This window comes from Schistocerca serialis, chromosome 4 (assembly GCF_023864345.2).
Source record: "Schistocerca serialis cubense isolate TAMUIC-IGC-003099 chromosome 4, iqSchSeri2.2, whole genome shotgun sequence".
In the NCBI taxonomy this organism is placed as follows: Eukaryota; Metazoa; Arthropoda; class Insecta; order Orthoptera; family Acrididae; genus Schistocerca; species Schistocerca serialis.
Window position 1 is genome coordinate 5,942,815 of NC_064641.1, and position 17,751 is coordinate 5,960,565.

The 17,751-nt window shown below is 37.9% G+C and overlaps 1 protein-coding gene across 1 annotated transcript in view; it reads left to right on the forward strand.

Moving 5' to 3' along the window:
* Positions 1-17,751, forward strand: part of LOC126473544 (dedicator of cytokinesis protein 1) — a 420,590-nt gene that overhangs the window by 182,384 nt on the left and 220,455 nt on the right. Inside the window, exon 17 of the mRNA XM_050100670.1 lies at positions 14,231-14,338. Within this exon, the coding sequence (XP_049956627.1) occupies positions 14,231-14,338 (108 nt within the window). The remainder of the gene's footprint in view (positions 1-14,230; positions 14,339-17,751) is intronic.

Here is a 17,751-nt window from a genome sequence, read left to right on the forward strand (position 1 = left end):
ACAGGATGGGGATTTATCAGGGGCATGGAAGGTATCAGAGAAGAGATGAAGAATTATTTCAAAATCTTACTGAATGGGGAAGGTGTACAAGAAAGTGACTCTGAAGTCATTGAATTTTAGGAAGAGCAGGATCCAATCTCTTCGTTAGAAACCGAGAATTCCCTGAAACAGATGAAAAGTGGGAAGGCAGCTGGAGTAGATGAGCTGACAGTGGATATGATTAAAGCCACAGGAATCCATGGAATGCAATGGTTACACCGGGTGCTAGGGTGATATGGAAAGAAAACAAAGTGCCAGATGAATTGAAAAAAGGAATTATAATACCATTGTTCAAGAAAGGTAGTAGAAAGAAATGCACCAACTACTGAGGAATCGCACTGCCTTAAGATAATGGAAAAGGTCATACAAAAAATATTGTGGAAAATCCCAGAACACCAATTAGAGGAACAACAGCATGGGTTCAGGAGTAATAGAGGAACAATAGATCCCTCAAAGAGCCAGACAGACCATGTACAAAACTTTTCTCCTGCCAATCGTGATGTATAGTCTAAGAGGCCTGTGTCATAAATAAGAGAGAAGAGTCAAATACAAGCATGTGAAATGAAGTTCCTTAGGTCAGCTCTAGAAAAAACTAGGAGAGACAGAGTCAGGAATGATTATGTAAGGAGATACCTGTAAGTGACATTGACTACAGAGGTGAGAATGAATGCTTTGAGGTTGAAGTGGTTTGGTCATGTGAAGCGAATGCACCCGACTCGAACTCCATGCCAGTATTTGGAGATGGAGGTACCAGGAATAAGACCAATTGGGTGGCCTAGAAAGAGATGGACAGACCAGGTTAAGGAAGATCTCAAGAGGAGAGGAGTAACATGGGATGTAGTGGAGAGGGAAAAGCTATACCAGGACAGAGACCAATGGAGGCATATCGTTCACAAAGTTCCTACCTGGCTTGCTGGAAGGAAATCCTGGTGGTGGTGGTGGTGGTGGTGGTGGTGGTGGTGTTTCAACTTCCCAGCAAGACTGCTTTGAACCTCTGTCCAGTGTCGTCAGTCTAATCAGCAGCAATACTGGAATTGCTGAATATCTCTGCTGCTTTCAGTCAGGTGTTTTTTCATCTCCAGTGCCTTCAGGAATTTGTTTTTCTTTGTGGAAAAATGAAGGAATCGCATTGCACCCACTTAAGGCATGTAGGCACAGAATGTTGACTTTCGATACTCGAGACAGCTTGAGATTTAGGAGACTGTAAACTATTGCGTTGTTTGCCTTTCACCGACTTTAGCAGAAAAATGTTGGGACATTGGGGATGAAGTGGTCAGCATCGCAAAAAGGTCGATGTCCACAAACTAAAACACATCAGAGTACTGAACAATGTCAACTGCAGAAGCTACAATTACGGCATCCTCAGCAACTTGCATAATATGGAAGTGCTGACTCTCAAGTTATACATTCAGTAAAGAAATGAGGTGCTGTTTATTTTATTTGTTCGATAGAAGCAAATCTGTTCCCTAAGATACTGATGTTGTTCCATTAAATGTGACTGTTTGTGATGAGAAGATGGCCCTGTACAACCGCTCAGGTGATTTCATGCTCAAGTTGTCCCATCAGGGTACCCATGAAACACAGTAATGACTTTTCTGCCATACTGACACTTGATGTAATCTACATACTTTGAAATTATGGAAGAAAGTAGTTATCTTGTCTCCCATGCTACTCCATGCAATAGAAATTCTCCAACTACAATGAAATCTTTCTTTTTGAAGTGAATTGGGTCTTTAAAGGCATCAAACAACTTGTAAAATACAGCTTTTTGTGTCTTTCAAATCCCTGCATTGTCAAATATAGGTAGAATATATGGGGACAACTCTTACTCAAAATAATACTGAAACTGTTCATTGCACTTTTTTTGTGGAATGTGATTCTACAAAGAATCATTTCAGAGTTGGTAGGAATGACCTTGTCCTTCATTGTGATGTTAGATTTCATCCACTGTGGAGGTAGGATTTGAGTTCTTATTCAAAATTTCAAATTATCAGAGCTGCTGCCAATAATTTTTGGATTGCACAAATTGCCATTTTCATCACCTTTGTGGGAATTGATCTTTTCATCACCTGTTATCCCAGTGCTAATAGACATTACACACTAATAAACAGGAAAAGGACTTTGTGACAAAAAACCAGTCGTACAAATTTTGGACCTCTGCTTCATCTCTTTCTATTCTTGAATTTCTGGCATCCACATGTTGCTCAGTTGTTGGAAATGAAACACTGCAACACTTTTCAGCTTGGTCAATGATGTCAACAGCTATAGGCATCAAAGCAATCCATCTGGGTAGAGTGCTGTCTGCCAATCCTGTATAAATCCACCACTACTCTTCATTGTATGTATTCATATTTGTTCAGCTGTCTTGTCAGGCCAAACTCCTGCCCAACATTTTTTCTGGCATTCTTATGGTGAACCATCCCTTTGTTACAAAAAGCTCATATTCTTATCCAGTAAGTTTTGTTTCCAATTCAGTCATGCCTTGTGAGTATAAATAACATGATTTTGCTTAAAAGTAGTAACCACTGGCATGAAAATAGGGAAATATGTCCTTAATACAATGCAAATGTAATTCCCAATCTCCACCATGCTCAACTCTCACAAATTTCTTTATAGTTGTTACTGTTTTGAAGTGCTGCACCCACAATCATACTGTACCTCCATTGTTAGCAGCTTCTTCAACATTTTGAGAAAATATTTCGAACATTGCTGTAATCAATGATGAATCTACATTCGTACTGTTGGTGTCCTGGTCATTAAGGATAGTTTTCACTGCTGAATGCTCTTCCTTCATTAGACTGAGCTTTGATGAAATAATGTGGACCAAACTCCAGTGTGTCAACATTTGATCCCGCAAAGCTCTTAAGTAGGTATCCCGCAAAGTTCTTAAGTAGGCATGTCCTGTTATAATCTCCTTTGCAGATACGACTCTGCAGATGATACTGAACACATCCTGCAACCCACTTTCATCCATAATATATCCTATAGCTCCTATGAAAGACATTAATAAATGAAAACCTTCAAGGCAGACAATGATAGATCCTAAGTCAGTGTTAGGATGAAGGAAGCGACAGTGTCTCTAGCCCTTCTATAACGCCGTTCATCGGATGCTACAAAGCAGATCTTCACAATATGTGCCTTGCATTTTTGTGCTGCAGCCAAAAGTGCAACATGTATAGTATCATATGGTGAGGGAAGGGAATTCACAAATGGCAGACACTATATGTGAGTGTACTGCTTCCATAAATCCCTTCCAACTTGGAATGTTGGTCACTGATTTCCATTTCAGCAGCTCATCATTTGACAGTTGTGCTTTAGTTGGGAAGCATTTACTATTAATACCAGATATCAATATTTTCAACAGTCCTCTGTCTTTTCTCTGAAATTGAACTTAAGGCATAGTTCCAAATTTTTCTGAGGCAGTTGGTGGAGAAATGTTTGTCAGTTATGGGACCAGCACTCCAGCACAAATTGATGACTTTGGTGTTACACATCAAATGCCACCCATAGTGTGAAAAGTGTTTATTCCTTCAGTGGTATCAATATTTACAACCACATTGTCAAACACAACCTTGATAATAGTTGTCTTGAGAAATTCTTATAGCTTTTTGCATACTAGGTACTTCAAACTTATATCATTTTAGGAACTGCAGAATCCACAGGCTGATAACATGACTATTGTTGTGGCGTAACAAGCTAGTTACCCCACACTGAGAAGGGAGCCGAAAGGCACGCGTACACACACGCCGACTGGCGTCAAGTCTGGAACAGGATACGTTATGACTGCTATCAAGAAAATACGTAGCTTTGGAATATACTTAACTTTATTCTTTGTTGGTTTACAACGTTCTTCTTGAGACATTTATACGATAACTCTCAAACTAGGTAAGGCTAATGGCACCTTGCTAGGTCGTAGCCATGGACATAGCAGAAGGCTATTCTAACTCTCTCTCGGCAAATGAGAGGAAGGCTTCTTCCGTATTGTCGCTAGCAATGTCGTCCGTACAACTGGGGCGAGTGCTAGTCCGGATCTCGAGACCTGCCTTGTGGTGGCGCTCGGTCTGCGATCACACAGTGGCGACACGCGGGTCCGACATGTACTAAATGGACCGCGGCCGATTTAAGCTACCACCTAGCAAGTGTGGTGTCTGACGGTGACACCACAACTATGAGATCCATATTTTTGGCATATCATTTCCGAAAGACCTAGCTGTATATTAGAAACAAAGGATCTCAGCCTTGCAGCTGAAATACCTGCATGCACAAGGAGGCTAATTTTTCTCCTTAGTGTTGAATGGTCTCCTTCCTTTTCTGGACACATGACCCTGGTAAGAAATAGTTTCAGTGATTCTGGAATGTCACTTTTAACTTTATCCAAGAATTTGACTGAAGGGGAATATGTCTCAACTTCATAAGCTCATACTCTGATGTCCTCCAATATTATGGCTGTTGCAGTTTCAAAAATTCTGACACATTCTTTTTGTTTGTCTTCCCTCTTGCCTCATATCACATGTCAAATATGATGGAATAGCCTGTGTTTCAAAAGCATAGTATGGTTTTTTGTGTTGATTTATTTTTCATGTGAATAACAAGTCTTCACCATATTTTTCAAGTAGCTGTTTTTGTACTGCTCCAATATTTTAGCTGTATCCATTATAATACTTCAGAACATCTTGAAGTGGAAACTGACCCTCATCCCCATTTGCTTCAAAATGCTCACAAATGAAATTCACACAGGCTGATACCTTGTCATCTTTTGGTCATCCAGCAGTAGTATGAACAGCAAGATCAGATATGAAAAATCTTTTTGCACAGTTACCATGTTACCTAAGATAGGATCTTCATTGTGCCCAACTTGAAATTGACATTAGTTGCCTAGTCATCATTCCATTTTGTCACTATTTACATTAACAATGTTGAAATGTCTTTGTTATTGTGTGATGAACAACACTTCTTTTCAGAATTGTTTTCTTTGTCTCTTTTTTTTTTTCATGTACTCCTGTGATCCATCTTCACCACAAAATAAACAGTTTGTTTTAAAGTCAAATGTTTAAAATGACAATAGATAAATTTGAGGCTCATTTTCCAGTCCAGTCAAGCATATCAGTCAGTTAAATAAATTTCCTGCACATTTCATGAACAACAACAATGGTACAGTTTACCAAACCAACATGTTTACCATCCTTTCTCTCTTCTCCTCTCTATCAATATTCATATACCTGTCTCCTTTGCTGAGATGACATCTACTGTCTCCACTTTCACTGCAAATAAAACACTAAAACATGACTTTCACTGACAAATGTAACCAACCAATGATCAGTGATGAGTGATGCCTGGTAGGGGCATCAACAAAACACGCCCTAGCAAAAACATGTGTTTCTCACAATTAGTAAGCAACAAACGGCAGAGAATGAATAAACAGATAAGCAAACAAATAAGAATGAACACTGGAAGAAACCATACAATGGAAAGAGAGAAATTAATGTAGGTCATTTACTGCATGATTTAAATACTATTTCATAATAGCAGTATTTATTTACTATCTACACTTTGTCACTTTCTTTGACTTTTTGAAACACAGTTGCACACTTCATAGTTATGAAATAAATACTCTTTCTTTCTTTCTTCTTTTTTTTAAAAAAAAGTGTAAAAAATTATTGGTTTGTGATGTAGCTTTCTTGCAGGAAAATGCAACCAAATGGCAAAATTCTGGTACTCAGTCAACGCAGAATTTGATGCTCTACATTTTTGGTAACATTGGCTTTTTTGATTATACCCATAGTTTCGGAGGAATTTGGGGGTGGGGGCATAAAAAATCTGGAGTGTTTGTGATTTCTTTTCATTGCGGCTGAAGCTCCACTCAAAAATCTGAACTCAGATTATTGATATTAGAAGCCTGCTTTGTGATTAAAACAGTTTTCAGAATTCCACTAAGTTTTGGAAGGCAGCCTACGTTTTGGACCTAATAGTACGGGTCTAATTGATTTTACAGTGTACTTTAAAACATACCTCTTTAAAGTACTCACCAGCCATTATGCCTGCTAGTAATTTTTTAGTTTCCTCAAGTGAATTTTCTTTTGATACAAGCATTCAAAGTTTAGAATTAAGATATGTTGACTTTTGCTGGCCGCTGTAGCCGAGGGGTTCTAGCCACTTCAGTCTGGAACTGCGCTGCTGCTACGGTCGCAGGGTCGAATCCTGCCTTGGGCATGGATGTATGTGATGTCCTTAGGTTGGTTAGCTTTAAGTAGTTCTAAGTCTAGGGGACTGATGACCTCAGATGTTAAGTCCTATAGTGCTTAGAGCCATTTGAATTTTGTAGACTTTTGATGAATTTACTTCTTTCCAATGTTTTATATATTTTTTTACTCTTCATCTTTCAAGTCAATAACTTGGAATGTGAAAATGGTATGGACTATCATATTCCTTTATTTTTATTAAGATAGTAATTTTTTTAGTTCACTTTGGTCCTTGCCAAAAAAAAGTTCTATTCCTTCTGGAATATGTTTAGTAGTAATCTTCATGTTCTTTGACACCGGCCGCAGAAGCCTACGTTCTCATATCATGTTCTTCATTTTCTATTGAAGAATCATTATTTAATTTTATTCTTCTTCAGTATTGGAGTCCCCCTTTATCAATTTGTAATGCTATTTGCTATCCATTCTAAGCTTCTGCAACTGTCCTCCTAATTAAAATGTGAGCATGTTAGTGCATAGACATAAATGATTTCCATTGAATATGTTTAGCCTATTTTCAAAACAGGACATGCTGTTTTGTTGAGATTCCTTAAATCCCTGTGATATTGGTTTCAATTTCCTTGTTTATAATAAAGCATACATAAGAATGTAGTCCCTGATATGTTTCTCTGCAATGAAGTGCATTGGCTGATTTTTATCACCCCCCCCCCCCCTCTCTCTCTCTCTCTCTCTCTCTCTCTCTCTCTCTCTCTCGTGTTCCAGCACTTGATCTGTTTGAAGTCACAAGTCCCACATTGATTTGGCGTGTTCATTCTCGACTTTTTCTAGCATGTGATCTCACTGATTCCTTGCCACCAGCAGATATTAATTTTGGGATGATTTCCTATGGATCATTTGTTGCACATTGTTGTACCTTTGCTTGTAATTAGTCTGAGCAGTTATTTTGCAACAGCTCAAGATCTGAACAGTTCTTTTGTCAGCTCTTTGCATAGTCTGCACTTTGAATCTTTTCCAGATTTCACGATTCTGGTTTTGAAGCCATGGTAATGGCTTGTTCTTGTGCATAATAAAATCATCCTCGGTTTGCTTTTGTAGAGTTGCATTTGTTAGCCCAGACCTGGTGTTTTCTTTATATATTTTGCCTTCAATCTCCTCCAAAAACTGCCTATGCAATACTTTATTGCATAGGCCGTCGGTCTGGCATTAGAGTACAGCTTTCCAATATTGATTCTTGGTTTGCTGTACCAGAAGAAGCTTTCTATTGTTGACTTTAATCAGAGCTGTTTCTTTGCTATCTTTACATGGTCTGCCAACTTCCAGTGTCTGCCTCATTTGCAAGAGTCCTCTTCTGTTTGTTTTTCCAGGCAACTACACCCTTTCGATGTCACTGTGGGGTAGATTGCGTGGTGAATTATCGAGAGTTTCCTTGTTTTCCTGTCCAGACTACCTGGCAGTACCAGTGCCCAAATCACAGTGCCTGCTGTCCACCTGGTGGTGAGCACGGCCCAGTTATTGAGTGCCTCGCTGGTATTGCTGCCATTCATGTTGCTTTTCAAACTTTTCCTGGCGTTTGCTTAACTCATATTTTACAATCTTATGCTAGGTATTGTTCAACTGCAAAATGCCTAAGTATTTATGGACTTCTGGCTGGTAGCAAGTGATTGTTTGCCCATTTGGCATATCAGTGCCTTTGCTTTCTGAGATTTTGTTCCTCTTTAATGTCAGTGTGGCACACGTGTCTAAGAATTCCATAACCTTTCTAGTTAATCTGGTTGCTTCCATTCTCTTAATATGCCCATAGAACTGTGTCATGCATTTTTGTATCCGAATAAATGTTTATATAATTTTCAATCTCTTTAGTTGTTATTAATCTGTATGTTCCTTCTTCTGAGTAATTTGGATGTTAAATTTTCCTGCTTACTTTCGTTCCTTTTTTTAGTGTCTCTCCCTTTGTGTTTCAGAAGGTGTATCAGCCCCACAAATACATTCTCATTTGATTGCTATTTTGAGATGCATTTTTTGTGATTATTTTTTATAATATTTTCTAACTTAGAATTATTTGCCATGTAGTATGAAAAAACTAAGCAATCCCTCCTAATTGGACTGGTTCATCAATTTTAAGCTCTGACCTTAGTTTATGTCACTTATGGTTTACTTTAGGGGAGACACAGTTGAAAAGTAATATGGATAGTCCATCACATTGTCTCACTCCTGTTTTAATTTTAAAATGTTCTGAAAATTTTTCCCTGAACTTCGCTTAAGATTTTCTTCTATTTAATGTTTTATTAACAGCTGCAGTGGTTTTGAGGTCCAGTCCTTGTTCTTTCAGAATTTGGAAGAGAAACTCAAATTCCACTTAGTTATAAATTATTTTAAAATATCTATAAAGGTATGAATTACTTGCTTGTAAAATTTTTGATGTCTGAGAATTAGTTTCAGTACAAAAATTTGTTCTTTGCAAGATCTATTTGATTTTTAAATCTGCTTGATAGTCTTCAGTGTTTGTTTCAAATTCTTGTTACACTGCATACAGAAGGCAATCAGTTATAACTTTGTATAGTTATTAACATCAGTGGATATGTCACTGCAGTTTTCTGGTTGTTTGGAATTTGAACACTATGTCAAATATTTTACCTTATTATTAAAATTTCTTTTAAAGTTTTTTGATCTCATGGCATCAACAGTTCTCATAGTGTTTTGTTGTTTATTTAACAAGTTTTGAAGCTTTTTGTAGTTACCAGGGGGATATCATGTGAATTTTTTCATTGGTGGCTAATCCATGTTTGGAATGCCTTGTGTCAAGATATTACTACCTGTTAACAATCTTCATTCCAGCAGGGATGTTTTTTCCACTATCGGAAAGGATCAGGGGGCATTTTTGATTAATTTATGTTTGAGTTTTTATATTGCTCGGATTTTACTACCATCAAATTTAGGATGGAATTCACTTATATTCTTGTTGATTGATTCCAGTATTTTTATTTGTTATGAAGTTTTTCCTAAAAATCAGTTGTAATTTTGAGGCTATATTTGTACACAGCTCTACCGGTATCTTTCTGTTTTGATTCATCCATTTGTACCCATGGAATTTTGCAACCATTTCCCTGTATTCAATCTTTTTTTCCTACCTGGAATTTTCACATGATTATTTGGAATTTTGAAGGTTATATTCTCTGGCACATTCCATGGCTTATTTGGTTTGGTTTATCATGATATGTACATTAATGAGTGCATCCCCCCTCCCCCCCTCTCCACATTTCAACGAAACTGTCATAAATCTGTTGTTCCCAGGCTTTACCTCAATTGTTGAACAAAGACTGTCCTATGAATCCTATGAAACCGGTCAGAACTCAGACAGTGTGTTTCTGAGGATTCAGTCTGCAGCTCGTGGTCGTGCGGTAGCGTTCTCACTTCCCACGCCCAGGTTCCCGGGTTCGATTCCCGGCAGGGTCAGGAATTTTCTCTGCCTCGTGATGACTGGGTGTTGTGTGATGTCCTTAGGTTAGTTAGGTTTAAGTAGTTCTAAGTTCTAGGGGACCGATGACCATAGATGTTAAGTCCCATAGTGCTCAGAGCCATTTGAACCATTTTTTGAGGATTCTTTTGTCCATTTTAATTTTGAACTATTTGTAATTTCCAGAATTGTGTGTTTTCATTCAGCAGTTTGTATGCCAACTAGCTCTGTAGATGATGAAGAAATTGATGAAATGTATGACGAGATAAAAGAAATTATTCAAGTAGTGAAGGGAGATGAAAATTTAATAGTCATGGGTGACTGGAATTCGAGAGTAGGAGAAGGGAGAGAAGGAAATGATGTAGGTGAATATGGATTGGGGGTAAGAAATGAAAGAGGAAGCCATCTGGTAGAATTTTGCACAGAGCATAACTTAATCATAGCTAACACTTGGTTCAAGAATCATAAAAGAAAGTTGTATACATGGAAGAATCCTGGAGATACTAGAAGGTTTCAGATAGATTATATAATGGTAAGACAGAGATTTAGGAACCAGATTTTAAATTGTAAGACATTTCCAGGGGCAGGTGTGGACTCTGACCACAATCTATTGGTTATGAACTGTAGATTAAAACTGAAGAAACTGCGAAAAGGTGGGAATTTAAGGAGATGGGACCTGGATAAACTGACTCAACCAGAGGTTGTGCAGAGTTTCAGGGATAGCATAAGGGAACAATTGTCACGAATGGGGGAAAGAAAAGTAGAAGAAGAATGGGTAGCTTTGAGGGATGAAGTAGTGAAGGCAACAGAGGATCAAATAGGTAAAAGGACGAGGGCTAATAAAAGTCCTTGGGTAGCAGAAGAAATATTGAATTCAATTGATGAAAGGAGAAAATATAAAAATGCAGTAAATTAAGCAGGCAAAAAGGAATACAAACATCTCAAAAATGAGATCAACAGGAAGTGCAAAATGGCTAAGCGGGGATGGCTAGAGGACAAATGTAAGGCTGTAGAGGCTTATCTCACCAGGGGTGAGATACATACTACCTACAGCAAAATTAAAGAGACCTTTGGAGAAAAGAGAACGACTTGTATGAATATCAACAGCTCAGACGGAAACTCAGTTCTAAGCAAAGAAGGGGAAGCAGAAAGGTGGAAGGGTGGAAGGAGTAAATAGAGGCACTTGAGGACAATATAATGGAAATGGAAGAGGATGTAGATGAAGATAAAATGGGAGGTATGATACTGCGTGAAGAGTTTGACAGAGCACTGAAAGACCTGAGTCGAAACAAGGCCCCGGGAGTAGACAACATTCCACTAAAACTACTGACGGCCTTGGGAGAGTCATTCCTGAAAAAACTCTACCATCTGGTGAGCAAGATGTATGAGACAGGTGAAATACCGTCAGACTTCAAGAAGACTATAATAATTCCAATCCCAAAGAAAGCAGGTGTTGGCAGATATGTAAATTACCGGACTATCAGTTTAATAAGCCACAGCTGCAATATACTATGCAAATTCTTTACAGACGAATGGAAAAGCTGGTAGAAGCTGACTCCGGGGAAGATCAGTTTGGATTCCGTGAAATATTGGAACACGCGGGGCAATACTGACCTTACAACTTATCTTAGAAGAAAGATTAAGGAGAGGCAAACCTACATATCTAGCGTTTGTAGACTTAGAGAAGGCTTTTGACAATGTTGATTGGAATACTCTCTTTCAAATTCTAAAGGTAACAGGGGTAAAATACAGGGAGCGAAAGGCTATTTACAATTTGTACAGAAACCAAATGGCAGTTATAAGAGTCGAGGGGCATGAAAGGGAAGCAGTGCTTGGGAAAGGAGTGAGACAGGGTTGTAGCCTCTCCCCAATGTTATTCAATCTGTATATTGAGCAAACAAAAGAAAAATTCGGAGTAGGTATTAAAATCCATGGAGAAGAAATAAAAACTTTGAGGTTCGTCGATGACATTGTAATTCTGTCAGAGACAGCAAAGGACTTGGAAGAGCAGTTGAACTGAATGGACAGAGTCTTGAAAGGAGGATATAAGATGAACATCAACAAAAGCAAAACGAGGATAATGGAATGTAGTCGAATTAAGTTGGGTGATGCTGAGGGAATTGAATTAGGAGATGAGACACTTAAAGTAGTAAAGGAGTTTTCCTAATTGGGGAGAAAAATAACTGATGATGGTCTAAGTAGAGTGGATATAAAATGTAGACTGGCAATGGCAAGGAAAACGTTCCTGAGGAAGAGAAATTTGTTAACACCAAGTATAGATTTAAGTGTCAGGAAGTCATTTCTGAAAGTATTTGTATGGAGTGTAGCCATGTATGGAAGTGAAACATGGACGATAAATAGTTTGGAGAAGAAGAGTATAGAAGCTTTCAAAATGTGGTGCTGCAGAACAATGCTGAGGATTAGATGGGTAGATCACATAACTAATGAGGAGGTATTGAATAGAATTGGGGAGAAGAGGAGTTTGTAGCACAACTTGACAAGAAGGAGGGACTGATTTGCAGGACATGTTCTGAGGCATCAAGAGATCAAAAATTTAGCATTGGAGGGCAGCGTGGGGGGTAAAAATCGTAGAGGGAGACCAAGAGATGAATACACTAAACAGATTCAGAAGGATGTAGGCTGCAGTAAGTACTGGGAGATGAAGGAGCTTGCACAGGATAGAGTTGCATGGAGAGCTGCATCAAACCAGTCTCAGGACTGAAGACTACAACAACAACAACAACAACATCAACATTTGGCAGTCTTGTTTCGTGCTATGCTAGAATTTGATTTTTGTGTTCTTTTTTGTGTTTCTCCTAATTTAAAGAGTTTTCCGAGTGTTAGGGGTAAGTTAATGGTGATTATGCCAATAAAAATGTTGATATTTGTGGGTTTCAGTTGATCAGAAGACTCCAATTTCATCTGATTTGTGATATAGCATCTCAGCCTAGTCTTCACAAATCCAGTAGACTAGCTGTGCCACTCAAGAAGGAGCATTTGTTGCCTACTGGGCTAATTTTGTTATTACTAAAATCTTGCAACATTGTGCTTGGAATTACATGGTTGAGTTTGGGAAAAAATGCTTCAGTTAAGTAATCTTTGAGGGGCTAGTTCCCGATTTTTAAATTTTGTTAACAGAGTTTGACTGCACTGCCACTTACTCTGTCAGTTGCAGTCGTACCAAGATGAGTTGGTCAACTATCCAATTCACATATTCAGGTGATACTGCAGCTGGTAAAATCTCTGACCTTCTAGAATTGGAATTGCCTCTTGAAAGTAGCATAATAGGCATGTCAGAGACCTCTTTAGTGCCATACGGTTTGCTCTCCAGAATAATTATCACTGGCATCTGATTGAGAGTATTTGAATATCGACAAAACAAAATGCAATTTTGCTTAAAGAGAATTCCTATATCGATAGAATTGGACCGCTTGAAGGCTCCTACCAAGGTTCCCTTTTCTAGGAGTCTAACCGTCTGTAGGGTTTTGATACTGTTGCTGAATGCGCAGAATGAAGCTCCAGTTCATTCTATTGTGTAGGCCACTAATTGCTAAGTGCATTGAAGTCTTATATTCACTCCCTCATTAACAATCTGGTGAAGAAGTGGAAGACAGCAAAAGGAAAGCGAATGTTTTAAACTCTGTATATAAATAATCATGTGTAAATGTATGGCAGCAGAAAAATAGACCTTACTACAGTGAAAATATATGTATAATTTTGATTGAGTGAAGTAACCAGAAAGCAGACTGTGATTAAATTATTTATTTCAAGTTTCTGCTACCAGTCACTTTTTATTTTATGCTTAATCTACCATAATGCAACGCATTTCGAACATGTTTTGTTCATCTTCAATTTTATTTTGATTGTATGTTAATTAACATTTGTGAATTTGAAATAAGTTAGTTCATTTATGAGACAACAGAAAGCAACATTTCCCTTATGATTTCTGTGTATTGTGCTTTGTAACCTGTGTGATAGAGAATGAAGATTTTTTTTTTCTAATTTTGGCTGTACAGAACAGTTGTTCGTATTATTGCTTGATGTTCATTACATAGGACATTACTTCTTTGTTTTATAAATCGTGCTTGGAACATTCTCCATTTAGTATTATGTGTAAGAACTAATTGATTGTAGTATCTGTACAAGCTTCATTCAAAAATTATTTGTGGTAGTTTGTTTAATATTGATTTTTAGTTTTCTAATGGATTCAAGCATGAGGCAGTATATTGTAGCATTAGTCTTGCACTAACAGTGGAAGAATATGGCATGCTTTTTATACTTGTATTTTTCTAAACTGTGTACAATCTGTAGTTCAAACAACTGTACAGTATACTGAAATCAAAGTTGATTTACTCATTGTAATATTGATAGTTATTAGACGTCAAAAGTCACTTGCAGACAATTGAACACACATCTGGTGTTGAATGCAACACTTTGGAAGTATGTTTGTTTTGCTGTGTTGTTTGACTTGAAAATCAGATGAGAGTGCGAATTCTCTGTGTCCCTTGTATGGTGGGTGTAGCAACAGCATTGTTATCAGGGACGCAGCGGAGTTCAGTACCGCAACAAGACTAAGTCTGATGCAAAGGTTGCCAAGGTGCTGGGAGCCAGCAAGCAGTACATTTGCTCACAACGAGGTTCTGAAGAGGTATGTAAATTGTTTTTGTTAATTTATATCTTTTAAGTTGTCATTAACTTCTCAGTTTCTAATGCACTTTGAAATTTTTGAGTCATCTTTATTTAAAGGGATATTGGAAATCTGAGTATTTTCATAGAATTTGTGTAGGGTGGGAGGGTTTCTGGAAGACTCCTAACATTTATAGATATTTGTTGCCAGTTGTACTGTATATTGATCATCACAAAGCATACATAAGAATCCTAGAAAACATTTCAGAGTTAGTTCATTGTATCTAACCTTTAAGTGAAATTACACAAATGTTGAACTTCAATAGGAGATAATGCTGCTGTTGGTGATCATTGCAGTTTGATGTTACGTTCTTCTTTCCTTGTCCTGTATTCGGTCTATATAATTAAATTTGTTACTTTCAGAAATTAAGAAGTAAATTGTAGTATGATAGACTTAGCTATTTCATATCAGTTTGTGATGAGAGAGTGTACAGTTATAATTTCTTTTTTCATTTTCCTAATGTTTTATTAATGAAATTAGTGTGACATGTTCATTGGTTTCTATTGAATAGAAGCTTTCACTTAGCATAACTGAGAAAATAGTTGCCACCTTTCAAGTCTTGGTCAACGTGTTTATTTCTTGTAATATTTTTATTATGTATGGGTTAGTCAGTGGTCCTTGTCAAACATGACCAAAGTAGCAAATGGGCTGTCTTGAGTGCAATAAAAATTGAAGTTTTTCTGTTTGGGATTGTTTTTCCATTGCAATCAAAAACTCAGCAAAAAAGTGTGTTCGCCGGAGCAGTAAAGCTGGAAGTGTGTGTGTGCGCGTGTGCTGCTGCTGCTGATGGTGATGATGATGGTGATTCAAAAACTGTAGTGTGAAGCTTAGATGTTGTGTTGTGTGCATTCCACCATATGAAAGAGTGAAATGAAGTAACCATTACATTATATACTTCCAACTGTCACTTGTGAAGTCTACCACTTAATCAAGATATAGCATAAAGTCTAACATTGATGGTATCTCTTCACTCCTCACTTGCTCATCTCATTGAAGAGTATTAAGAAAATGGTAGCTATATATCACACTTGAATAAAGACAAATGGTAAAATACACGGAATGAAAAGTTATCTATAACCTAGACAAAAAGCAGGCTGCAATTATAAGAGTTGAAGGGCATAAAAGGTAAGTAGTAGTTGGAAAGGGAGCGAGAATGGGTCGTAGCCTATCCCTATCCCCCCCCCCCCCCCTCCCCCAATTTGTACCTTGAACAAGCAGTAAAAGAAACAAAGGAGAAATATGGAATGTGGATTAAAGTTCCTGGAGAAGAAATATAAAATTCCAGGTCAAGCTGATGACATTGTATTTCTGTCAGAGGCAGCACTAGATGTGGAAGAGCAGATAAATGGAAAGGATAGTGTCTTGAAAAAAGCTTATGAGATGAATGTCAACAAAAGTAAAACAATGGTAATGGAATGAAGTTTAATTAAACTGAATGATGCTGAGAGAAATAGATTAGCAAATGAGAAATGAAAGTGGTAGATGAGTTTTGATAGTCTGCAAAAAATGCAGACTGGCCATAACAAGAAAAGTATTTCTGAAAAAGAGAAATTTGGTAACACTGAATACTAATTAAAGTGTTTGGATGTCTTTTCTGAAGATATTTCGCTGTAGTGTAGCCTTGTGTGGAAGTGAAAAGTAACAATGAGGAGTTGGACAAAACAAGAATATAAGCTTTTGAAATGTGCTACAGAAGGAGGCTGAAGATTAGATGGGTAGGCAGAGTAACTAATCAGATGGTACTGAACTGAACTGAGGAAAAAAGAAAGTTATGGCACAACTTGGCCAAAAGAAGTGATTTGTGGATAGGACATACTTGAGGAGGCAACAAGGAATCATCAAATTGGCTACGGAAGGAAGTGTGGGGGCTAAAAATTGTAGAGGGAGACTGAGACTTGAGTACAACAAGCAGGTTCAAATGGATGTAGGTTGCAGTAATTATTCAGAGATGAAGTATTTTGCACAGGATACACTAGTGTGGAGAGCGGCATCTAACCAGCCCTCGGACTGAAGAAGAAGAAGAAGAAGAAGAAGAAGAAGACGACGACCTTTATATTGTATTCTCTTTCTTCTCTGTAATGCAAGGAGGTCGAGTTTTCTTTGTGTATTGTGAACTTACATGGAAAAACTCAGACTACATTTCATCACTTCAGATCTGTGAAGGCTGGCTGTTTCAATGAAAAACAATCGGGGGGGGGGGGGCATTATGTAACAAACAATGATCAGCCAGATCATTGTTGTGTGCCTCCTCATAGCACGTAGGTCCACTATTTGAATGTAAAGCAGCTGCTTATTCTTCATAGCATAGATTCTGCAAAGTCTCTCTGTTGCCAGATGTAAGTGGGAGATGCCAATATACATCACGTAAATCCATTCTGTTAAAAGAGGGGTCTTTTGTTTTCCAAGTTGAAACTCAATTACATCACACACACATGTATTCAGTATTGTGGATGTCTGGTGACTCCGGGGATTAGAACAAATGAAATTCGTCACCATGCTCCTTGAACTGCTAGAGAACAGTTCTGAGTTTGAGAGATGGACAGTTGTGCTAAAATGTTAGTCCTTTGGGGAAGCATACATGTGATCGACAAGATTATTGATGGAACCCATTCCTTTCGGATTGCCATATTCAACACCCAGATGTGGAAGAGAGGCTCAGCTGAATGAGCCCCATTGTACCAGTATAATAGTTGCCCCCACATGCCTGCAGGTTTTTACAGTGCATGTGTCAAGATGTTTTTCTCACTGAATACAGTGAACCATGACATCCACATACAGAGAATAATGTTATAGCTGGAATGATTAACTCAGTTGAGTAACACATTTTCTTTGTTCAGTAACCCAATCACAGTGCGCTCATGCCAGCTGCAGTTATCACTTATTATGTCATCACATCAGTGTTGGTACTTGCAGAAGTTTTCTGTTGCATAGCTCCTACACTGTGAAGGAGTATTGTGCTGAGAAATGGTTTTTATACCTTTCCCAGTGTTATATTTTGCTTTACTAAGGAGGTTAGATCAAACAGTGAAAGTCCAAGATGGAATAAGAACTGTGATTACTGAAATGATTTATATTTGATGCTGAAGATCTTAGATAAGGTGTGGATACCATATATCTTATTGTCTGCTGTTAGTGACTATAGAGTTTGTCCATGATCAATAGATGCTAGTGACTGTTGCACAGGAATACCTGAATGGTCACCCTGTGGGACCTGTTCCTTGTTGCTGTCCATCACATCGTACCCTTTGGCAAACTCATCTGAATCAGGAACTGCATGAAGCACAGATAGACATATTTAGGCTTTATATTTGAGTTTTAATGCTCAAAAGTAATTATAATGAAGAAAGGTAAGTATTTAATTTAATACAAGATGG